Genomic DNA, 26,395 nt, shown 5'->3' with positions numbered 1-26,395 from the left:
TCGACTGTGTGCATATACCATAATTTACTTAACCATTCCTTACTGTTGGATAGCTTTTTATGCTATACAGTACATTCTTAATCATATTAAAAATCTTTTTCAGCAGTCTTTTTCTGTTTGGTCTCCTCTTGTGTGATTCAGTTGGAATTGGCAGGTTGGAATTGGCATCCATGCTTTACCTCTCTCTTTGTTCCGGCTTCCATCTGAGATGGGGATGGAGGAGTGGGGAAGAGGGGGGAGATTTGATTGTTGGCAGCTAAAGAGGCAGCCTGGCGAGGCAGCCGAAAGAGGAGTGGTTACAGTTTGCTGATTTCTTAGTGACAAAGGGGGTGCACTGATTTTTGTTACAGGCTTTTTCCACTGTGTGTAAGAAGAGCTCAGCTGTCTTGTCGTGCCTATCTAACTAGTGAAATGATGGGGCCACTAGACTCTCTTTTGATTGAGATACATAGTAATTACAAAAAATTATTTAATACTATGTGCCACAGGATTCCTTAGGTTTAGTTCCCCTACTGGGGAATGCCTAACTGGCTCTATTATTCCCTGAGTGGTTCATTATTTTAATGTAGTCTCAACAAATTGGGGTTACATTGGAGTATCTTTGATATACTTATCTTATAGTGTGTTCCAGATTATATGTTCAAGACATAATTTATTAATTCACCAAACATTTGTTGAGGGCCTACCACATGCCAGGCACTGTGTTAGGTGCCAAGAATATATTGGTTAACACTTCCCCATACAATTTACAGTCTAGTGGGCAAGATGACCAGTAAAAAATGATTATACCCAGAAAACCCTGATGATTACCAGCTGTGATAAATGCCATGAAAGAGAAAATTTAGGGACTCTGAGGTGGCCTGGGGTGATCAGAGAATGCTGGGAAGACAGGATAACAAACTAGAATCCAAAGGATGAGAGAAGAAGGAAAGAAGATAGGTTGCTGCTGATGAGAATGCACTGAGGTGGGAAGGACCAGGTCCCGGGAAAAAAGAAGAGGCTGTGTGGCTGGAGTGCAGCAGGAAGGAGAGGGAGAGGGGACAGGTGGTGGTCAGGATTGACTCTGCCTCCACTCACGTGCCATATGACCCTGGGCAAGCCATAAAACTTCTCTGTGCCTTGATTTCTTCACCTTTATAACGGGGATGTTGATATTTACCTCATAGGGGATGTACGAATAGATCATTCACTTACTTATTAATGAATGTTTACTGCATGAATAAAAACTGGTAGGCACTGGGTATATGATGATTTGCCCCTTTTCCACATGCAGCAAGCACTGAGATCATGCGCTGACAAACAGAAGTAGCAGATATGGCACAGTTATGAGCTTGTGGAACCAGTCTGCTCGAGTTGGAACTGAGCACTGTGACTTCTGAGCTGAGTGGAAATTGTACATTCTGGAGGCCATAGTTTTCTCATCTGTAAAGTAGGAATAATAACAATGCCTGTTCCTAGGGTTGTAAAGTGGAATGATATGTGCAAAGCAGTTACAGCACATATTTGCTTTTTTTCCCCTTCATATTTGCTTTTTATCTTCTGGTTTCTGGAGTTAATGGCGACTTAATGGAATGTCGTTGAGAACTTGTTAGTGGAGACAGAAATCCCTAACACATCAAGTGGGAGACTCCCGGTGTCCCAACTACTTTCTGCTAGTGATTTATTTTTTAGAAAGCTGCTCGGATCAGTAACACCTGCCCTTCTCATAGAAGGGTCACAGGACCCAACAGTGGGACCTGTGCCTCCCTCCCACCCCACAGCGTGAATGTCCCTGCGGATGTTTGGCAGTTCTGGACTGCCACATTTCCTCTGCCCTCAGAGATGAAAAGCCTGCCGTTTCAAACCCGTGAGTCTTGCTTTGCCTATTGGGACTAACTTTCCCATGAGCTAAACTGGTACTCAGGGAAGAAGCACGTGACATGTCTGTATCAGGACTCTGTGTTTGGAGGTTCTCTGTCTAAGTATACTGTAATTACTAAAACATCGCCGGCCTTCTCGGTCGGTCAGCGCTGAGGTGGGCTGCCCTGGTATGTTTGTATGTCCATGATTCACCGCTCCTTAGTGGGCACAGCAGTGGAAATCTTGTTCCGTACACTACTTCTAATCTGGTGCCCCTTGGCCAGACAGGAGCTGGAGAACACCCTCCAATATTAGCTTGAATTTCCCTGCTGGACTTTTCAGTGAGAGTGATGCTTGCAAGGGAAAGAAAAATGCCAAGTTAATAAAAAACACGTGGATGTTCACGTACTTACTGTGATCTTGCAATGAATGCCCGTTTCTCCCTCTCTCTCCTGCCTGACTAAATGCTTATTCATCTTTTTAGATTCATGTTCAGTGGCACTTCCTCTGTGAAGTCATTCTCAACCTCCCCGGGCCCCATTCTCCTTGTACACTGCTCTTCTCTATAATTTTGTCACCAGGAAACTGTCTTGCTTATGTATCTATGTCTGTCCTTATGTGTCTATCCTTGAGGGCAGAAACTACTTTTACATTTCTTTCCTCAGTATTGGGCACAGAGGAAACAGCGGTATATGTTTGTTGACAGTTAAATTCAACACCATCCTCACCCTGTAAATCAGGGAAAAAGGAAATGAAGTAGTTTCTGTATTAGGCAGAGAACAGCGTGTGAATGCCATCATTTAATTTCTTACCTTCTTTACTCTGCAGTCTCCTCCCTGCACCCAACACTTTTTTTCTGACGCTTAATCATCGCATTAGCATTTTTAGTCTTTCTTTTAAAAATGACTGGGTAGAACCATTTGACCCTGGAACAAAAAAGCACTTAACCCTTGCTGCTGAGTTAGCACTTGTTAACATGCAAAACCTCAGAATACTATTTAGAATGTCCTTTTTCCCTCCCTCCTTCTTTCTTTTTTTAAAATGTAAAATAGTCACCTTAAGTGATTGTTATGTGGGAAATTACTTTGATGCAATAGTAGCTTTGAAGTATGCTTCCAGGGGTCACAAATCAGAAAGCCTCACAGGCCAAATTCAGATGCATGACTCATGTGACATTAAATCAATGGAAAATCTCCATAAATAAGCAAGGGCAAGAGGTGGTGTAGTGAAAACACTTGGAATAGGATGCAAAGAATCCTTAGGGTAGAATGTCCAAACCACTTGATTCTTGGATTATGAATTATGCTTATCCAGTCTCTTTCTCTCTCTCTGCACATCAGCTTACCTGGTTGAAGGTATGGTTACAAGGTCCAGAGGCTGAGGTTGAAGAAAACAGGGTTCAGCAAATGGGAGGTGCCTGGAGCCAACATGTTTGCTCTATTGGAGAGACACAGGGGCAAGTATGCCTGGGCACAGCTGTAGGTCACCAGTTAATTTGGTGAGCAATGATGGGTTTTATCAGGATTTCTCTGGGAGTGTACACAGTTGGATCAGATTGTAATGGCTGTCGACAATGGTGGTGGATTTAGGGATGATATAACAGTCATTTTGAAGGTGACATAATTTGTATGTTATGACTTGGTCTTCCCTTCCCACCCCATTCTATTTATAAGTAACACTCTTAGTCAGTGTCCCCGTCCCCCCCCCCCCCCCCCCCCCGGTATGTTCAGCACACTTGCATTCCATTTATTTGATCTATCTTTAAAACATTTCACAGGGCGGCAGACTTGGCCCAGTGGTTAGGGCATCTGTGTACCACATGGGAGGTCCACGGTTCAAACCCCGGACCCCCTTGACCCATGTGGAGCTGGCCCATGTGCAGTGCTGATGCGTGCAAGGAGTACCCTGCCACGCAGGGGTGTCCCCGTGTAGGGGAGCCCCACACGCAAGGAATGCGCCCTGAAAGGAGAGCCGCCCAGCGTGAAAGAAAGTGCAGCCTGCCCAGGAATGACGCCGCACACACGGAGAACTGACAAAACAAGATGATGCAACAGAAAGAAACACAGATGCCTGTGCCGCTGACAACAACAGAAGCAGACAAAGAAGACGCAGCAAATGGACACAGAGAACAGACAACCAGGGTGGGTGGGAAGGGGAGAGAAATAAATAAATAAATAAATCTTAAAAAAAAGTTTCACAGGTTTCTAACTTGCTACCTATATTTAATACTTCTTAAGAATTTTATCAAGTCCACTTTTTCTTGCTTTTTATAGCAGAATTCAGTATTCTCAAATAATATAGCAAACACACATTATAGTGGTTGAATACAGAAGTACATTATTTATTATAGATTCTCATTTATTGGTTTTCTTTTTTGCGGCAGAGAGAAGTAGGGTGATCGCGGTATTGAAGGCCAGGATGCGAGAAATCTCTGAGAAGGAAGATTTTTTAACAGCCAGCCAGGCCTGGCAGACTTCTGTCCAAAAAACCGAGCCCTGAATAAGATTTTGGGGTCCCTTTTATATAGAGGATGTAGGAGTGGGAGTCAAAGGGTGCTTTTATGCAAAAAGGACTTTCTTTGTTAGTTTCTTAGAGTTTTAAGTGTTGTCTGAGTACCAGATAGGTTTCGAATGAACATATCCCCCACATTCCAGATAAGTTTGAATTAACTGGGAATTCTCCAGCCTCTCTCTGGCCACATTCCATCTGGATGTAAGTTCGAATACATGTTCAGTCTGCATCCTTCCTGAATATCCAGTCTATAGAGCCTATATCACTTAATTGACTTTCTAGGCATAATTGGATATAGAATTAGATAAGTCTGAATTCATGCACAGGCCATATTATCTTTAGTTAGTCTTTTAAGTCCAGGAGAAAAGCAGATTGCTGCAAAGCAGATGACATATCTATTTTCAATAATGGTCAACTTTATGTTCTATGTTGATTTGAGGAGAAAAACCATAGAATTGGGCCATTTTATAGCAGGAAAACATACTGTGTTCTTTTTTGCCATATGGCTAATAGGGTAAAGAGATTAACAGAGACAAATCTTGGAGCTAGGAAAGATCTTGGAGCTGAAATAGTTCTATTGCCTCAATTTTCAGATGTGAAGTGTGAGGCTCAGAAAGGTAAAGTTTCTTACCCAAGGACACACAGCTAGTTATTGGCAATATTCAGAGTAGTCCTCAGTTTCTTGAAAACCTAGTCCAGTGTACTTGTCTCTTTGTTGTAAGAAGTAGTGGGATTACTTTCTAATATTCTTTTAGTTGCTGAATTATGGTGAACATTTACTTGAAAGGGCTTATATTCTGAAAATGAGAATGCACATAAAGTTTCCATGTATCAAAATAGATGTCTCTTACATTTCCCTCTGGTGAGTACTAATGGAGTCTCTTTTACTTCAAAGTGCCAATCATTTATAAAGAGAAATGAGAAAAGCTGACTTAAGAAACATTCAGTTTTCTGGGAGGGTTGGGTGAGCAGAAGGGTAGTAGGACTGAATCAGACTGTAAGGTGGGGTTTCTGGTAAAGAGAATGGGCTGAACTGGCATTGATCATCATTTTCTCTAGTTTGGCAGCCACTGGCATTTGAGAAGTACACATTTATCTCCTAGTTTCCTGAAAGTGTTTTCTGACTAACGTTTTTGGCTACTTGAAGTGGCAATATAAATGAGAAAAATAAATGGCAAGGACATTAATGAATATGGATTCCTCTTTTGTGCCAAGCAATAACGATTGTGGGTAGATATGACAGTGAATAAACAAATGTGCCTACCCTCGTGGAGCTCACATTTTAGTGGAGGAAGGACAGAAAATAAGCCACAAACATGAAACAAGTGATAAACTGATATAAGGAAATGGTAAATGGATCTCAATACATATATTTTGATAATTGGTAAGGAGAATATAAACGGAGGTGTGCTAGGGAGACAATGGAGAGCCTGCTTTGGAGAGAGTGGCAAGGAGGTTGCATTTGAAGTGAAAGTTGAGGGATAAGAAGGTGCCAGTGAATGTGAAGATGCAGGAGAAGAGCTCTCTGGACAGGAGAATATAAAGCTGGTGAGGCAGGAGTGGGCTTGGTGTGTTCTTCTGGCAACCAAGGAGAAGAGTATGAAATGGGGCAGGAGACCCAGGCAGGAGCCAGTTTGTGTGTGGCTTTGCAGGCCATGCCAAAGAGTTTGGATTATATACTAGGAGAAAAGAAGGCTGTTGGATGGTTTTAAGCAAGAAACTGGAATGGATCATTTATGCTTTAAAAAGAATGCTTTGGCTTCTGGGTAGAAAATGGTGAGGAGATGGAAACAGGGAAACTGGTTAGGAAGCTATGGGAGGTGTCCTAGGGAGAGATGATGGTGGCTTGGACAGTAGTTGGGAAGTTGGGAAGAAGTGGATGGATTCCAGACATGGGAGCCCATATATGACTTGCTCTTGGACTGTATGTGGAGGGTACGGAAAAGGAATAAATCAAGACCATTTTCTAATTATTTGACTTGAAGAACTGCATTGTGCAATCTACTGAGACTGGAAAATAGAGGGTTTGGCTGCGGAAAGACCATGAGCTCTGTTATGGGCATATACAACTTGAAATGCTTATTAGACATTTTTCAGGAGATACTAAACAGGCACTCTGTTGCTTAAGGGAGAGGTTGGGATTAGAGATATAAATCTGGGGATCATCAGTACCTGCCTACATTTGTATTTGCAGCAGGCATTGCTGAGTGATCATAACCCTCTTTTCATGGAACCCAAATCCTAGAACCTTTCTCAAATGAGCTCTCCAGGCAGCCACTACCAGTCAGTTGATTCCTGAAATGATGAGTTTAAAAAAATGTGTTCTTTTTGACCAAAGTAAACATATAAGTTAACCTTGAGAAAAGAATATTTTTGGTGCACAAAATTCTAGGGAGAATTTATTGTGAGGATCTTTGCCCAAAAGTAAACAATGAAAAAAGTAGTTACAGTATTTGCTTATGCTCTCTAGTTTTCAAAATGATTTTACATATATTTAGTAGATTTTAAGTATCTTCCTAGAAGTCTTTGGCTTGGATTTTGTGGAAGGCATAGGAACATTTTTTTCAGTGCCTGCCTCTTATCTCAGCTCTTGACAAAGTATCTGACAGTGTGTCACTTAATAGTCATATAGTGAAGGTCTTTCTTGGGGCAGACAAGTGAATGTCATCCAGATGGGTTTTATGTTGACAGAGTGCTTTGCCTGTATACTTCCAAGGTAGAGGACCATCCTTGCTTCATGCCATCTGTAGCATAGACTTTTACATCTGCAAAACACTGTGGTGTTTTTCTCTGCTACATCCTTGAAACTGCAGTTCATAGAATTATAGAGCACTAGTTATAGAATAGTGCTCTGTAGAGATCACTTAGTCTGTCCATTGATTTTGCAGGTGAGAAGACTGAGGCCTATGGTTGAGAATTTGTTAGACGATGTGCTTTGGGATGAGATCCTGCAAGGTCCATATATAAGTCTGTGATGTTGCTTGGGCAAAGCAGCCTTTGAAGTGCAGTTTTGGAGACATAACCAAGTAGTTATCATACAACTAGAGGAGATAGAGTGTGAGAGGAAGCCACTGCACATGTGTTTGGAGTTCTTTTATCATCCTCTGAATAATTTTTCTCTAACTCTGTTCGCTCATTTCCCCCTTTCTGAAGCGAGGAAGTGTAGTATAAAGTAATGAGATAGCACCTGGTTTATCATGACAAGGGTGAGTCTGAATTTGAAATGATGGATGGCTCTCATTATGGGAATGTTGGAGAAAGAAAGATTCCTGGCTTCTAGACCTGCTGGATTGGCCCCAACCTTAATAAATAGTTCATGAGGAAGTCATCCATTGCATGTTTACAGAGAAATTCCAAGCACGCTTATGGATCATGAGCATGCCTTGCATTTATTCTTTAAGCAAAGGCAGAGTTCCCTGGCATTGTTAGCACTAGTAATTCTCTGCTAGCTACAAGGCAAGGGCAGATTTTCTTAGATACTCTGGGGGACAAGGAAACTGAGTCCACGGAGAAAAGTGAAATTGGTGCCAGCTGAACACCATTTGGGTCTTGCTAAGCCCAGATTTCTTTGAATTTAAGACACCATTTATCTGACTGCCTCTTACCTTATTTACAGCAACTTATTCTGTTTACAGCAGGCTGAATTGTGCAGTGTCCTGTCAGAATTCCTGTCAGGAAATCACTGGATGGCCAATTGTGAACATGTCAAAGTGACTAGTGGTTATGGTGATAGAGATGGCATTTTTGGGTTTTGCATTGAATGAATACAGCTGTATGGCATGGTGGATGGCTCCTGAAATTGAGAGTTATTTGACAGGAGGGGAAAACAAAAAATGCAAGCTGGGTCCTTTGGACATGACATTTTTAACTGCAGATCCTTTCTCCTTTTCCCTCTTATGTTCATTTTCCTCTTTTTCTTTCCTATTTCTTCTCCTTCTCCTTGCTCTTCTCCTCTTTCTCCCCTCCTATTTATCCTGTTCCTTCTTCTTGACTTCTAGATATAGAAAGAGAGATCCACGCAGCTCCCCATGTGAGTGAGAAATTAATTCAGCTGTTCCGGAACAAGAGTGAATTCACCTTTCTGGCTACCATCCAGCAGAAGCCATCTTCTTCAGGGGTGATTCTGTCCATTAGAGAATTGGAGCACAGGTAAGAAAGCTCTGTCAACTTTTGAAAGTCTACTTAGGACTAATGGACAATACAGAAGGCTTTGGAATTTAGAGCTCAATGGAAACATTTAGCTATTTGGGGCTTTCTTTCTGTTGATAACATTAATTAATGTATTTTGGAACAAGAACTTATTTTGGGAAAAGTGACTTTCTTGTTTCCTCTCCAAGGACCCCTCTTGAGTTTTCTTTCTCACCTATCTTCTGCTCTTAGAAAATCAGATTCTTAGTTTTACTATGATTTTTAGGTCATCAAGCAAGTTGATTAGTTATCTTATACTTAACAACAATTCATTTATTATGTGTTTATTTTATGCTGAAGCTGTGATTGACACTGGGCATATTTGGATGAATAATACAGAATTTGTAACCTTAAAATCACATAAACTAGTAGGGAAGATGGAAAAAAGAAATATCAGAAAATTTCAGAGATGAAATGATAGAAGTCTCTTTTTAGGGAGCAAAAGGTAAAAGAGTTGTTAATTTAACTAAGAGTGGTGGTGACCAAGAATGGCTTCAGAAAGAATAATGGCTATGTAAGGAAAAAAGTAAATAGATATTTGACAGACTAAATGGAAAAGAATAAGGGGTGGGGAGAATAACATTTCAAAAATAAGTTTTCATGATTTTGAGGTGGAAAGGGTGAATGGGTAAGAGGTTGGAACATAAAGGTGTGTGTGGGGGAGATTATGAGGAGTTTGAGATAGGTAGTGAGGGATGCTATTAGAAAGGTATATGGGAGCTAGATCATTGAAAAGCTTCTATCCCATGTAGAAAACTTGGACTAAAGTCCTCATAGGCAATGGGGAGTCATGTAAAGGTTTTAAGTTTTAGAAAGACCACTTTGTTATGGGATTCAAAGCAATGCTTTTATTTTTTAGATTTTTTTTCTGCTTTAAAAATATTTTTTTTACTTTTAATTTTTAAAGAAGTTTTAGATTACATGAATGTTATGTCAAAAATATAGGGAATTTTCATATACTGTCCCCCCATACTTTTCCACCTTAACATCTTCCATTAGTGTATTACATTTGTTGAAATTGATGAACACATATTGAAGCATTGTGCTAACCAAGGACTATAGTTTACATTATACTTTGTACTTTGCCCTGCACAATTTTATAGGCTTTGACAAAATGTATAATAGCCTATATCTGTCATTGCAATGTCACACAGAACAATTCCAGTGTCCCCAAAATGCCCTCCCTGTTGCACATTTTCTTCCCTCTCCCTCCCCTCAGAACCTATGGTGGCTACTGCCTTTATAGTAATGATAGAGGTTCTTCCATTGCTAGAATAATAATAAGTCTACTTAAGTCCATAGTTGCTTTTTCCCCTTATATTTGTTCACTCCTCAATCTTGAAGATTTTGGTATGGGATACCCACCCTGCGTCTGATTGAGAGGAGGCTTAGATCCCATGGGACAGATGGATGAAACTATATTGCTTGCAGGTGCAGACACACTCCACTTCCTGGGATGGGCATTGTCCATCATCATCCTTTTGTTAGTTGTCCTGGGTGATTCTGATGAACTAGTGAGTAGAATACCAGCCTCCTCTATATTAGTTGAAAATATTTATGAAATGGATTTGTGTTCTAGGTGCTATGGCAGGTTTTATGGGGAAATCAAAGAAACAAAATTTTCTAAGAACTTATATTGTAGGTTGGCAATGTGGGAGGCATGTCATGGACTTATGAAAAGTTAGAAAAAAAGAATGAAATAATAAAAGAAATAGAGTGGTGTAACAAGGAAGTGTGTGGCTAAATTCAAAATTATATAAAGACATTAACTGCACTGAATTCAGTATGTTGGGTTAATGATTAAGGAAGACCACATAGAGAGATGACCATTGAAGAATGGGCAGAATTTAGGTATGTAAGAGATGGGGAAGAGTGCATCAAGCAGTGCAAACAGTGCAGGTAGTCACAGAGGTGAGAAAATAGAGGGAAATGCATACTTTTTCTGGGGTGGGGTGGGGGTGAGGGAGCATTGAACAGGAGTCATAAGGATCAACAGTTCTGTCTCTCTTTGAGGTTTACCTTTGCTCTTGGGGATTGAATGATGTCCCCCAGGAAAGGCATATTCACCTCCTAACTCCTGGTCTTGTGGGTGTGAACCTATTTGTAAATAGGACCTTTGAAGATGTTATTACTTAATGTATGGCCAAACTGAAGGTGGATGGGCCTTAACCCAATATGGCTGAAGTTTTTATATGCAAAGGAAATTGAACATAGAAAAAAGGCAATGGGAAGGACCTGAAAGCTGGAAATCAACAGAACCTGAAAGAGAAAAAAGGGTCCATGCCCATGTGACAGAGAAGCCAAGGAACCCCAAGGGTTGCCGGCCAGCCAAAATATAGCAACTCTGGAAGGAAGCAAGCTTTCCAGCCTCTAAAACCATAAGCCATTAAATTCCTGTTGTTTAAGCTAATCCATGTGTGGTAATTTGTCACAGCAGCTGCAAAACTAAGTTTTTGGTACTGGAAAGTGGGGTGCTGCTATTACAAATGCCTAAAAATGTGGAGGTGGCTTTGGAATTGGGTAATGGGTAGGAGCTGGAAGAATAGTGAGGCACTTGATTGAAAAAGCCTAGATTTCTTTAAAGATAGAAATAGGGACATCAAAGTTATTTCTGATGAGGCCTTAGGAAAAAGCAATGGGTGTGTTATTGGAAACTGGAAAAAAGGCAATCCTTGTTAATGAAATGGCAGAAAACTTGCAAAAATTATGTTCTGATTTTTGATGGAAGGCAGAACTTAAAAGCTATGAACTTGGATATTTAACTGAGGAGATTTCCAAACTAAGTGTGGAAGGCACAGCCTTGTTTCTTCTTGCAGCTTATAGTAAGATGTGAGAGGAAAGGGATAAACTGAGAATTAAAGTCTTAAGTACAAAGGAACCAGAAATTGATGACTTGGAGAATTCTTGGCTTATCCAGATAGCCAGAAGTAGCTCCATCAGGAAACTTTCTGAGTTTTGGGTAAGTGAGTCTCCAGAGGGCAGCACTCCATGTAAGGATTTAACTTAGCAACTCCATGCTAAAGAGGGTGTGGCTGGACATGGATCCAATCAAACATCTCAGAGGAATTCGGGTTTGGAAATGCAATTATCCAGGAAGGATCTGTGAAAAGTCTTTTTGTTTGAGGGTTTGGGCCCCTTTGAACTACATGCAAAGCCAACAAGTGTTTTGCAAAATTTGTATGAACAGAAGCACTATCATCCTAGACTAAAAGGGACAGAGAAAGGCTGAATTGAAGGAAGAGTGACTTCACAGGGAGAATCATGGAAGCAGAGGTCTGGACTGAAAAGATCTCCTTGGGCCAAGAGAGTGGCCCACCCACTCAGGGAAAAGGGTGGGTCTACCCTACCACTTGGAGGGTTGGTTACCACCCCAGTGCTTGGAAAGGATGGGGTCTATTCCCACATGTTGGGGAGAGTTTGGCTGCCACATAATGCTTGGAGAGTATGGCTCCTACACACCAGTATTCAGGAAGAGTGAGACTATCACCTGCAGTATTCAGAGAGTACAGGGTTTAGGCCACACAGCATTAGGGGAGAAAATATGGCCATTGTGTAAGCACTTGAAAAGGGTGGGCTACTGCCAGCAGGCCTGAAGGACAAAGTATTAACCCACCAAATGACTCTCAGACCTTGAAAATTTAATGGAATTTTGCCCTGCTGGGTTTCAGGCTTGCTTGAGACTCATGAACCCTGGTTTCCTTTCAATTTATCCCTTCTTGAATGTGGATGTCTATCCTATGTCTGTCCCACCATTGCATTTTGGAAACATATGGCTTGTTTTCCAGGTTTCACAGGCCACAGATGGATGGACCACAGCCATAATTGGTCTTGATGAAAATTTGGATTTAGAGTTGTTCCAAAATGGATTATGTCTTTCGAGATGTGCTGGAATGAATGTATTTTGCAAGGGGGAAGAACGTATCTTTTCAGACCCAGAGGGCAGACTGTTGGGGACTGAATCATGTCCCCCCAAAAATCATGTTTAAATCCTAATCCCTGGTTCTGTGGGTGTGAACCCTTTTATAAATAGAACCTTTGAAGATGTTATTATTAGTTAATGTGTGCCCAAATTCTTCCAATGTGGCTGAAATCCTTATAAGGAAAATAAATTGGACACAGAAAAAAAAGCCATGAGGAGGAGCCAGAAGCTATAGGTCAGTGGAACCTGGAAGAGAAAGGAGAGGACATGGCCATGTGACAGAAAAGTGAAGGAGCCCTGGTTGCTGGCCAGCCAGATCGCTACAGACCCTGGGAGGAAGCAAGCTTTCCAGCCTCATAAATCCATGAGCCAGTAAACTCCTGTTATTTAAACCAACCCATTGTGGTATTTGTCATAGCAGCTGAGAAACTAAGATATTTGCTCTCAACCTCAAAGGGATGTGATGAACCTTGATCCTTTTGTGGGGATGTTATCAACAGAATGAGGTGGCTGATCCTGGGCCAGCCTAAAGAAAGCAAGGTGATGTGTGTGTCTGCGAGCAGGTGTTCTGTAACCTGGGGGAATAGAGGTTCTCATTCTGCAAGGGTGGAGGTGTAAAACCAAGTCTCTGCTTCACAATCATGGAAGGCTATATCCTTCACCCGTTGGCTTTGTAAGGTTGGGTATGCAGGCCGTCTCAGTATGAGGGCCATACAACTGTCCAAGAGTAGAATATATAGAATGTTCAGTGGTCTCTCAGGGATAGTAGAGGAGAGCTTCCAAAGGCAGGTGAGAAGCGGGTGAAACAGCTGCTGTTGTAGTAGAAAGAACCTGGATAGTGGCTGAAGTTCCAGTCCTGGCTTTGTGACATCAGCTAAATATCTTGGAATCTCAATTTCCTTATCTGTGAAATGGGAGTAATAATCCACCTCTGCAGCATTACTGTAAGGATGGAAAAAGATGGTGCTTAGTAAATGGCCATCCCTTAGTAAATGTAAATGTTTTTCTTCTTGACTAAGCGTAAGTCTTGAAACTATTTTCTAGGTTTCTTTTTGGGGATTAATTAATTAATTAATTGTTAAATGTCTTACTGTAGGAAAGGTTTTTAAAAAAAGTTGTTACACAGAGTTGTCTGAGGCCACTGTCTCTCTTACCTCTCAGCAGTTTTCTAATAGAACCTGGTCTCATTGAATGGAGAACCATTTGATCATTGAATGGAGAACCATCTGATCATATTTATTATAATAGGGAAACCTCAGGTTTTGACTCATAAACAAAATCAGTATGAAGAAATTTAAAATAGATTCCCTTATCCCTGAATTTTATGGTAACTTGCTCTACATTTGTGTAGCCTAATCAAGGAAAGGTATAACGGATTGACTGTGGTTCTGAAATGCATTAGCTGTGGGTAATACAGAACCCCAGATACTTCCTCTTTAGGGGATTAAAATCTAGTTAAGGAGACTCAAAATTCAAGAAATATTTAGAGAGGAATATATGATAGTATATAATTTTAAAATAAGTTATTTACTGTAACTTCCAAAAATGTTCCCATGTATAATCTGTGAGAATCTTTAATTATTTTTCTGTTCCTCTTATTATTTATCAGGATATCAATGTTTTAGGGCAAATGACTACTTTTTTTAGAAGGTACCAGGCACTGAACCTGGGACTTTGTATGTAGTGAAGCAGGCGCTCAACCACTGAGCTACACATGCTCCATTAGGGCAAATTATTTTGCAGACATTTAATTTGATTCTGTGACCAGGCATGTAAGATGGCCAAGGTTTTGGGGCTCTTCTTTATTCAGTTGTACAGGATCCTGGAATCTAGTGGATAGATTGTTGCCTGGAAAGTCAGATAACCTGGATTCTTTTTATGATTCTCTCTTATGTGATGATCCTGATTGTATCACTCAAGATCAAGATGAATTAAATATTTATTTGCAATATTTTAGATATCATGAGCAAATTTTTTTTGTAATTCATTGACTTTTTAAAATAATCCATTGACTTTTAGTATGTTTGCAGAATTGTGCATTCATCACCACAATCAATTCTAAGATATTTTCACTTCCCCCAAAAGAAACCCCTATTACTTGGCTGTCGCCTCTCATTCCCCTATCTACCTCCTCAACCCTAGACAATCATTAATTTACTTTCTGTCTCTATAGATTTTCCTATTTTGGACATTTCCTTTACATGGAATTATACAAAATGTTGTTGTCATTTGTGAATAACTTCTTTCATGTTAGCATGTTTTCACGGTTCTTCCATGTTGTAGCATGCATCAGGGCTTCATTCCTTTTTATTGGTGATTAATATTCCATTGTATAGAGATTCATTTTATTTATCCATTCAGCAGTTGATAGACATTTGTGTTATTTCCACTTTTTGGCTATTGTGAAAAATGCTTCTATCAATATTCATGTGTAATTTTTATGTGGACATATTTTCATTTCTCTTGGGTATATACCTAGGAGTGAATTGCTGGCTCAGGTGATAATTTTATGTTTATCTATTTGAAGGACTGCCAGACTATTTCCCAAAGACTCTGCACCATTTTACATTCCCACTAGTGATGTATGAGGGTTCCAATTTTCTTCTCACCCTTGTTAGCACTAGTTGTTGTATGACTTTTTGATTGTATCTCTCCTAGTGGGCATGGAGTGATACTCATTGTGGTTTGATTTATATTTCCCTGACGGCTAATGGTGTTGAGCAACTTTTATGTGCTTATTGGTCATTTGTATATCTTCTTCAGAGAAATGTCTATTCAGATCTTTTGCTAGTCTTTAAAATTAGGGTTATCTTTTTAAAATAATTGACTTGTTATGGTTCTTTACATTGTAGGTAATGTAATATGCCCCTTATCAGATTATATGACTTGCAAAAAACTTTTCCCATTGTGTAGGCTATCTTTTCACTTTGGAGGTATGCTTTGGTAGTCAAAGAGTTTTTATATTTTATGATGACCAGTTTATCTATTTTTTCTTTTGTTGCTTGCACTTTTAGTGCAAGAAACCATTGCCTAACAGAAGGCAATGAAGATTTACTCCTATAATTTCTTCTAAGAGTTTTGTAGTTTTAGATCTTTTTTTTTAAGATTAAAAAAAAAATTTATTTCTCTCCCCTCCCCCCCGCCGTCGTCTGTTCTCTGTGTCCATTTGCTGTGTGTTCTTGTTTATGTCCGCTTCTGTTGTCAGCGGCAGGGGAATCTGTTTCTTTTTGTTGTGTCATCTTGTTGTGTGAGCTCTCTGTGTGTGCGGTGCCATTCCTGGGCAGGCTGCACTTTCTTTCACACTGGGCAGCTCTCCTTACAGGGTGTCAGGGTGCACTCGTTGCGCATGGGGCTCCCCTATGCGGGGGGATCCCCTGCATGGCACGGCACTCCTTGCACGCATCAGCACTGCAAAAGGGCCAGCCCCACACGGGTCAAGGAGGCCCAGGGTCTGAACCTTGAACCTCCTATGTGGTAGACGGACGCCCTAGCCACTGGGCCAAGTCCACTTCCCTAGTTTTAGGTCTTAACTTTAGGCCTTTGATCCATTTTGAGTTAATTTTTGTATATGGTGTGAGGTGGGGGTCCAACTTCATTCTTTTTTTGTGAATATCCTGTTGTTCTAGTACCATTTGTTGAAAAGGCTACTTTTTGTTGTTGTTGTTAATGAATTGTCTCGGCACCCTTGTCAAAAAGCAATTGGCCTTAAGTGTGTGGGGGTTTATTTCTGGACTCTCCATTTTATTTTATTGAAATACATGTCTATCATTATGCCTATCCTGATTACTATTATTAATAGATTGTTTTGCCTATTCCAGCCCCTTTGAATTTCCATAAAAGTTTTAGGACCACCTTGTCACTTTCTTCAAAGGAGTCAGCTTGGATTTTGACTTTATCCTTTTTTACATCAGGACTTCATTCCTTTTTTACAGCTGAGTAATAGTCCATCGTATGCATATGCCATGTTTTGTTTATCCATTCATTGTTTCACAGGCACTTACGTTTCTTCCATTTTTTTAGTAGTTGTGAATAATGCCACTGTGAACATCGCTATACAAATACCTGTTTACGTCCCTGCTTTCAGTTCTTCTGGTATATATCTAGTAACAGGATTGCTGGATCATATGGTAGTTCTATATCTAGCTTCCCTAGGGACTGCCAAACTGTCTTCCACAGCGGTTGCACCATTTTACACTCCCACCAGCAATGAAGGGGTGTTGCTGTTTCTCTACATCCTCTTCAACTCTTGTAACTTTCTGCTGGTTTTTTTTTTTTCTTTGTTTGTTTAAATAGTGGTCATTCTAGTAGTTGTGAAATGATAGCTCATGTGTTTTTGATACACATTTCCCTAATAGCTAGTGATGTTGAGCATCTTTTTCATGAGTTTTTTAGCCATTTGTATTTCCTCTTTGGAAAATGTTTATTTAAGTCTTTGGCCCATTTTTAAATTGGTTTGTATGTGTTTTTATTGTTGAATTGTAGTTTTTCTTTACGTATTTTGGATATTAAACTCTTATTGAATATATGGTTTCCAAATATTTTCTCCCATTGAGTAGGCTGTCTTTTCACTTCCTTGACAAAGTTCTTTGATGCACAAAGGTTTTAAATTTTGAGTACATCCCATTTACCTATTTTTCTTTCATTGCTTATGTTTTGTGTTTAAAGTCTAAGAAACATTGCCTACCATAATATACTGAAGATGCTTTCCTGTATTTTCTTCTAGGAGTTTTATAGTCCTGATACTTATATTTGGGTCTTTGATCCATTTTGAATTAATTTTTTTGTATAGCCTGATAGGGTCCTCTTTGAATCTTTTGCATATGAATATCCAGTTCTCCCAGCACTATTTGTTGAAAAGACTATTCTTTCCCAGTTAATTGTACTTGGCAGCCTTCTCAAATATCAAGTGACCATAGGTGTGTGGGCTATTTCTGAACTCTTAATTCAATTCCATTGGTCAATGTATCTATCTTTATGTCAATACCATGCTGTTTTCACCACCATAGCTAAAAAATATGCTTTAAAGTCAGGAAGTGTGAGTCTTCTAATTTCCTTTTTTTCAATATATTTTTGGCTATTTGGGAAACTTACCCTTCCAAAGAAATTTGATAATTGGCTTTTCCATCTCTACAAAGTAGGCTGTTGGAATTTTGATTGGGATTGCCTTGATTCTGTATATTCATCTTAATTGACATCTTTTTAAAAAATAGATTAAAAAATTTTCTGAAAGATACATAGATCATACAAAATATTACATTAAAAATATAAGAGGATCCCACTCCCCACCCCCAATCCCCGCTCCTCCCATATCACCGAATTCTTTCATCAGTGTGGCACATTCATTGCATTTGATGAATACATTTTGGAGTACTGCTACACAGCATGGATGATAGTTTACATTGTAGTTTACACTCTCTCCCAGTCCATTCTTAACAATATTTAGTTTTCCAGTTAATGAACATGGAATGTCCTTCGATTTATTCAGGGCTTTTTTGGTTTCTTTTTAGCAAAGTTTTGTATTTTTCTATGAACAAGTCCTTTACATCCTTGGTTAACTTTATTCCTAGATATATTATACTTTACTTGCTATTGTAAATGGAATTTTTTTCCTTGATTTCCACCTTATATCCACCACTTTACTTAACTTGGTAATCAGTTCTAGAAACTTTGTTATAGATTTTTCAGGACTTTGTGTGTATAAGATGATGTCATCTTCAAATAGTGAAAATTTTACTTCTTCCTTTCCAGATTGGATGCCTTTTATTTCTTTTCCTTGTCTAAGTAAGTGCTTAAGCAAGTACTTCTAATACAATGTTAAATACGAGTGGTGACAGTGGGCATCCTTGTATTGTTTCAGATCTCAGAAGGAAAACTTATAGCCTTCCACCACTGAGTATGATGTTAACTTTGGGATTCTCATATGCCCTTTATCATGTTGAGGAAATTTCCTTCTAATCTTATCTTTTGAAGTGCTTTTCTTATCAAAAAAGGATGCTCTATTTTGTCAAAACTTTTCTGTATTGATAGAGATGATCATGTGATTTATTTCCTTTGATACATGGTGTATTACATTAATTGATTTTCTTATGTTGAATATCCTTGCATAGTGATTTAAACCTACTTGATCATGGTGTGTACTTCGATTGATATGTTGTTGGATTTGATTAGCAAGTATTTTGTTGAGGATTTTTACATCTAAATTCATTAGAGTGATTGGTATGTAGCTTTCTTTTCTTGTAGTGTCTTTATGTGGGTTTTGTATTAGGGTAGTTTTGGCATCATATGATCAGGTAGGTAATATTCTTTTCTCTTCAGTTTTTTGGAAGTGTTTGAATAGGATTGGTATTTGTTCTTCCAGAGAGTTTGGTAGAATTTACCTGTGAAGCCATCTGGTCCTGGGCTTTTATTGATGGGAAGATTTTTTTTTTTAAATAATAAGTTTTTTTTTTTTTAAGATTTTATTTATTTATTTAATCCCCCCCCCCCCCACCCCGGTTGTCTGTTCTCTGTGTCTATTTGCTGCATCTTGTTTCTTTGTCCGCTTCTGTTGTTGTCAGCGGCACGGGAAGTGTGGGCGGCGCCATTCCTGGGCAGGCTACACTTTCTTTCGCGCTGGGCAGCTCTGCTTATGGGCGCACTCCTTGTGTGTGGGGCTCCCTTATGCGGGGGACACCCCTGCGTGGCAGGGCACTCCTTGCGCGCATCAGCACTGCGCATAGGCCAGCTCCACACGGGTCAAGGAGGCCTGGGGTTTGAACTGTGGACCTTCCATGTGGTAGACGGACGTCCTAACCACTGGGCCAAGTCCATTTCCCGATGGGGAGATTTTTGATGACAAATTCAATCTCACTACTTGTGTTTGGTTTGTTGAGTTCTTCTATTTCTTCTTTCATCAATGTAGGTTGCATGTTTGTTTCTAGAAATTTTGCTCATTTTATCTAAATTGTCCACCTTGTTTGCAGACATGTTTTTCAAAGTATCCTCTTATGGTACTCTTTATTTCTGTGGGTTTAGGGGTGATATCCCTTTTCTCATTTCTGGTTCTATTTATATGCATCTTCTCTCTTCTTTTTTTCTTTGTCAGTCAGGCTAAGTGTTTGTAAAATTTATTTATCTTCTCAAAGAACCAAGTTTTGGTTTTGTTAACTCTTCCTAATGTTTTTTCAATTCTCAATTTCATTGAATTCTTCTCTCATGTTCATTTTTCCTTCATTCTGCTTGCTTTGGGATTAGTTAATTGTTCCTTTTCTAGTTCCTCGTAGAAAAAGACCTTTGATTTTGCCTCTTTCTTCTTTGTTATTTTTTTAAAGATTTATTTTTTATTTATTTCTCTCCCTGTTTCCCCCTCTCCCCCCCAGTTGTCTGCTCTCTGTGTCCATTTGCTGTGTGTTCTTCTGTGTGTGCTTGCATTCTTGTCAGCAGCACTGGGAATCTGTGTCTCTTTTTGTTGCACCATCTTGCCGTGTCAGCTCTCCGTGTGTGTGGCACCACTCCTGGGCAGACTGTGCTTTTTTGTGTATGTGGGGTGGCTTTCCTTACAGGGTGCACTCCATGCACATGGGTTTCCCCTAAGTGGGGGACACCCTGGTGTGGCATGGCACTCCTTGTGTGTGGCAGCCACTGTGCATAGGCCAGCTCACCTCATGGGCCAGAAGGCCCTGGGTACTGACCCTGGACCTCCTATATTGTAGGTGGAAGCTCTGTCAGTTGAGCCACATTCGCTTCCCAGTTACTGATTTCTCTGGCAATTTCCCCCTTGACTCACTAATTGTTTAAGAGTGTGTTGGTTAACTTTTATGTATTTGTTCCTATTCAAGTTCTCTGTTCTTATTTGATTCTCCCTTTCATTCTCATTGTGGTTAGAGAAAGTGCTATATAATTCCAATCTTTCTATATTCATTGTTACTTGTTCTATGATCTAACATGTGGTCTACCTGAAGAATGATTCTTGTCCCCTCAAGAAGAAGGTATATCATGCTGTTTTTGGGTGTAATGTTCTGTATAAGCCCATTAGGTCTAGTTCCTCTAATGTGTTATTCAAAGTTTCTGTTTCTTTATTGAGCTCTGTCTAATAGTGATAATGGTGTATTATGTCCCCTAATATGACTGTAGAGGCATTTATTTCTCCACTTAATTTTGCCTGTATTTGCCTCAAGTATTTTGGGTTTCCTGGTTTTGTGCATAGATATTTATGATTGTTCTTTCTTCTTGGTAGAGTATCACTTTTATTAATATATGGTGCCTTTCTTTGTCTCTCACAATACTCTTACATTTAAAATCTATTTTATCTAATAGTAGTATTGCTACTCCTGTCCTTTTTTGGTAACCATTTGTGTGTAAAATTGTTTTCTAACTTTTCACTTGCAACCTTTTGTGTCCTTAGATCTAAGGTGAATTTCTTGTAGACAGCATATAGATGGGTCATATTTCCTTATCCATTCTGCTAATCTGTGTCTTTGATTGGAGAGTTTAATACATTAACATTCAATGTCATTACTATGAAGGCAATACTTACTTTAGCCATTTTTTCTTTAGGCTTATATATGTCATATTTTATTTTTATTTCTTTTTTTATCCTTGTAGTTACTATACCAAGAATCTTCCTTTCTACATTCTCCTCCAAACATCTCTCTTCTCTGTTTTGTCCTTTCAACCTGTAGAAGCACATAACAGCAGATTTGAACAGGCAGAGGATAGAACTAAATATGTCTGAAAGCAGGTGGATTGCATCCAGAATCCATGTGGAATCTGAGCCTCCTCTTGACATAGAGATGCCACGGACATAACCAATTCAAGGTCCACAGAGAAAAGGTGGCACTGGAGTGGAGTGGGAAAAGTGGACATGGTGGCTGATATGGGTATGGGGAATAGCAGGAAGAGATGAGATGTGGAGGTGCCTTTGGGACTTAGAGTTGCCCTGGATGATGCTTCAGGGGCAATCACCGGACATTGTAAATCCTCCCAGGGCCCACTGGATGGAATGTGGGAGAGTATGGGCCATGATGTGGACCATTGACCATGAGATGCAGAGATGCCCAGAGATGTACTTACCAAATGCAATGGATGTATCATGATGATGGGAGTGAGTGTTGCTGGGGGGGGGAGTGGTGGGGTGGGGGTGGTGGGGTTGAATGGGACCTCATATTGTTTTTTTAATGTAATATTTTTACAAAATCAATAAAAAAAATGTTGAAGATAGGACAGCTGAAATAATGCAGAGAGTAGAACAGATAGACCAAAAAAAAAACAAAAACAAAAAACAAAAAACAAAACCCTGAAAGCATTCAGCAGGGGCTCAGAAAATTGAATGACAACATAAATGCAAAACATACACATTATGGACATCCGAGAGGGAGAAGAGAAGGGAAATGGGGCACTAGGAGTGTTTGAGGAAATAATAGCTGAAAAATTCTCAACTCTTATGAGGGACATGGCTATACATGTCCAAGAACTGCAGCAGATTCCAAGCACAATAAATCCTAGCGACTTACTCTGAGACACAAACTTATCAGATTGTCAAAAGCTCAAGACAAAGAAAGAATCCTGAAATCATCAGGAGAAATGAGATCCATAGCATATAAAAGAAGCTTGATAAGAGTAAGTGCTGATTTCTCATCTGAAACCATGGAGGTAAGAAGGCAGTGATATGATACAGTTAGGTGCTGAAAGGAAAAAAATTCTCAGGCAAGAATTCTGTATCCAGCAAAATTAAAAAATAAGGGAGAGTTCAAAATATTCACAAATAAACAGAATTGAGGGAATTTGTCAACAAGAGTCCTGCTCTTCAAGATATACTAGATGGAGTTCTACAGATTGGCAGACCACCAGTTCCAGCTAGGGTCCTTCTTTCAGGTTGCCTGTTTGGCCAATCACCCACAATCCACATATGTGAAGGTATCTGAGGCTGGGGGTGGGGGGAGAGGGAAAAGAAGAGGGGAGAGGTGAGAGGGGATTAACTTCTTTATTTAAGATTGCACTATTTGTGCAATTGTTCTACCCCCAGGAGAAGACTTCCTTTCCTCTCTTCCTTCTTCAGGAATCTTGTACTATTATGTTTGTTTTTGTTTTTCCTCTCTATATTTTTTCATTCCTTTCATTATCTCTAACTGCTTTTGTCTGGAGGGCAAATTCTGAGAGAAGGGTCACCCTGGAAAGGATTTTCCCAAGTCAGTATTTCTCATCCAAAACAGGGCCAGTGATCCAGGAACAGGGTGCAGACAGTATCATGAGCCCGGGGAAGTGGGTTGGGAAGGATGTCAAAAGTCTCTTTTATGGCTCCCTGAAGCTATGCTTTTGTGATCTGCCCAGCAGATGTCACCCTCCAGCAAACTTTCCTGCAGCCCTTGTAGGACCTGTGACTTTATATTTCCATAGCCTCAGCCCCTACTTGGGGCAGGGTTGAAACAATGCCTGCTGCCACCTTTGTCTGTGGTGGGTTGAAACAGTACCTCTGAGCTGGGACCTTGCCATTCAAATTCATTGATTCAAACCCATGATCAGTGCTTGATCATGCCTGACCTTGTTCCTGGAAATAGGATATTTATGTCTCCTTCTGACAACAGCAGTTTTCCAGGGCCTGGAATTCAAGGCATCCTGTAGCAAGAGTAGGGAATGGGAACTGGCATCTGCCTCTTAAGTGCTACTCATGGTTTTTACCACCATTAGTCTTTTCCTTCCACTCTTCCCTGGATGCTGTAAAGTGTTTTTCTGGCCTCTGGAGCTCCTTAATTGTTTCAGACAATTCCTGCCTGCTTACTAGCTGTTTTGGAGGAAGCACTGAGTCCTGGAATTCCCTCCTCTGCCATGTTTCCTGGAAGTCCCTCTACACTGCTTTTGTTAGATTTCTCTCTCTCTCTCTCCCTCTCTCCTTTCTCCCTCTCTCCTCTCTCTCTCTCTCTCTTTCTTTTCTTGGAGGTACCAGGGATTGTACCCAGGACCCCATACATGGGAAGCAGGCCCTCAATGACTGAGTACATCCCCTCTCCAAATTTATTTCTAAGTATTTTATTCTTTTTGTTGATATCATAAATGGAATTACTTTTCCTATTTAAAATAATGAAAGTTAGATAAAATTTAAAATTCAGTTCTTCAACTGCAAGTCAAATTTAAATAAATAATTAGCAGATTTTTTTACTATAATTTTCAATTTACAGAATAATTGAGCATATGGTATATAGAGTGCCACATATCCTCTCACCACCCTCTCCAATTTCCCCTGTTATTAACATCTTGCATTAGTGTACTTCATTTGTCACAATGAATGAATATAATGATATATTATTATTGACTATAGTTTGTAGTTTACATTAAGATTCACTCTGTGTTGTATAGTTCTATGGGTTAGTGACAAATGCATAATGATACATATCTGGAATTATTTATAGATTTCATTTTCTGTTTGCTTATTGCTACTGTGTAGAAATACAATTGATTTTTGCATATTCATCTTATATTGTTCAACCTTTCTGAATGCGTTAGTTCCATTAAGCTTAAGTTTTTTTTTGAGATTTATAATTTTATTTCTTTCTTTCTCCCTGTCCTCCCATTGTTTGCACTTGCTGTCTGCTTTCTGTGTCTGTTTGTTGTGTGCTCCCTGTGTCTGCTCATCTTTTTAGGAGGCATTGGGAACTGAATCTAGGACCTCCCATGTGGGAGAGAGTCACTCAGTTGCTTGAGCCACCTCTGCTCTTGCTTGTTGTGTGTCCTCTCATTGTGTCATCTTGTTGCATCATCTTGTTGTGTCAGCTCACCACACCAGCCTGTTGTGTCAGCTTGCTGTTTTGCTGTTTTGCTCATCTTCTTTAGGAGGCACTGGGAACCAAACCCTGGACCTCCCATGTGGTAGATGGGCACATAATTGCTTGAGCCACATCTACTTCCTTTCAATTAGTTTTTTAGTAGGTTCCTTCAGATTTTCTTCATACAATATCTTGTCATTTACAAATAGATAAATATTTGTAGGTAGTTTTATCTCTTCTTTTCCTATCTGTGTGCCTTTTACTTTGTAGTCTTACCTAATTGTCCTGTCTAGAACTTCTAGATAATTATAATATTGAATAGAAGTGGTGAGAATATATATATCCTTTTCTTGTTTCTTCTCTTTTGGGAAAAGCTTTTTGTCTTTCACCATTAATTATGATAGCTGTGTATATTTAATAGAAGCTCATTATCAGGTATGGAACTTCCCTTGTATTTATAATTTGTAGAGTGTGTTTTTAATCATGAAGAGGTGTTGAATTTTTTCAAGTGTTTTTTCTGCATCTATTGAGATGATTACATAGTTTTTATCTTTTGTTCTATTGATGTGGTATATTATGCTAATTGATTTTTAGGTGTTAAATCAACCTTGCATTCCTAGGATAAATACCACTTGGTTGTGTTATATAATTGTCTTTTATGTATTGCTAGATTTAATTTGCTAGGTTGTTTTTTTTTAGATTCATTTATTTCTCCCCCCTCCCTCCATTGTCTGCTCTCCGTGTCCATTCACTGTGCTCTTCTTGTATCTGCTTGTGTTCTGTATCTGCTTGTATTTTCATTAGGTGGCTCCAAGAACCAATTGTGGGTCCTTCCAGAGTGAGAGAGAGGTGATTATTCTTTTGTGCCACCTCAGCTCCCTGGTCTGCTGCATCTCTTATTGTCTCTCCTTTGTGTCTCTTTTTGTTGTATCATCTTGCTGCATCAGCTCTCTGTGTGGGCCAGCACTCATGTGTGGGCCATCACTCCTGCACAAGGCAGCGCTCCTATGTGGGACAGCATTCCTGTGTGGGGCAGCACTCCGCGTGGGTCAGCTCTTCACATGGGCCAGCTTGCCTTCACCAGGAGGCCCTGGGTATCAAAACCTGAACCTCCTATATGGTAGATGGGAGCCCAATTGTTGAGCCACATCCGCTTCCCAATTTGCTAGTATTTTGTTGAGGATTTTTGTGTGTATACTCATAAGAGATATTAGTCTTTAATTTTTTTCTTCTGTTATCTTTGCTTTTGGTATTGGGGTTCTTGCTGATATTTAAGCTATGTGGTATAGCTTTTTTTCTTATTTAAAGCTAACGTTTACTGGTTGTTTCCCATGTGCAAGGCATTTAAGTTTTTAGAGCATACCTTTGATTTATTGAGTACAAAATTTTGTCATTTAAAAATATTGAAAAATTTGTCCTCAATTTCCAGTATTTCTACCTCCCATTTATTTTTCTTGTTTTATGTGTTGTCTAGAATCTCCATAAGAGTGTTTAGTAATAATAAAACAGATTAAAGGTCTTCATTAAAGTCAGGAAGAAGACAGCAAGCTATTCTCTTCTTTCTGACTTTATTGAGGGCCTTTAATCTATTTAATATATTGTTTTGTAATCTTTTCTATTATAGATACTTAACATGTAAAGAAAATTTAATTTTTTCCTTGATTGACTGAAAGTTTAAAAAGTCATAAATAGCTGCTAAATTTTATTAAATATCTCTTTGGGGTGACTTTTGCATTTTCCCCTTTCATCTATTAACATAATTATTTACATGAATAGAGGCTAAAACATTAAACCATTCCTGAAATTCTCAAACAAGCTTACAATTACTGATGCTTTATATAGGATTTTTGCATCAATATTAATAATAACAATAGCAATAAATAATAAAAATGATGTTGGATAACCACAGTATATATTTTTTTACTGATGAGTGGGAGGCATTGCTCTAAACACTTTACAGTCAATTTATTAAACATTTTAACTCATTAAAAAGTGATACACAATACGTTTTCCTGTGGATATGATTTAATTTGAGGCTTTCTGAATTTTCTTATGCTCTGGAATGGTTTAAAAATATAGGCAGTAATTTTTTTTTTCTGAGTTATTGGGGCTGGGGATTGAACCCAGGACCTCGAATGTGGGAATTTGGCACTCAACCACTGAACCACGTCATCTCCCCTGCATTACTTTGTTTGTTTGT

At 39.3% G+C, this 26,395-nt stretch overlaps 1 protein-coding gene across 2 annotated transcripts in view; it reads left to right on the top strand.

Moving 5' to 3' along the window:
• Positions 1-26,395, top strand: part of NELL1 (neural EGFL like 1) — a 1,045,701-nt gene that overhangs the window by 117,414 nt on the left and 901,892 nt on the right. For both annotated transcript variants that reach the window (XM_058305642.2, XM_058305643.2), the window contains exon 3: positions 8,349-8,499. In XM_058305642.2, the coding sequence (XP_058161625.1) occupies positions 8,349-8,499 (151 nt within the window). The remainder of the gene's footprint in view (positions 1-8,348; positions 8,500-26,395) is intronic.

The sequence above is a fragment of the Dasypus novemcinctus genome, chromosome 10 (assembly GCF_030445035.2).
Source record: "Dasypus novemcinctus isolate mDasNov1 chromosome 10, mDasNov1.1.hap2, whole genome shotgun sequence".
Taxonomy (NCBI): Eukaryota; Metazoa; Chordata; class Mammalia; order Cingulata; family Dasypodidae; genus Dasypus; species Dasypus novemcinctus.
This window is presented reverse-complemented; position numbering and strand designations above follow the sequence as displayed.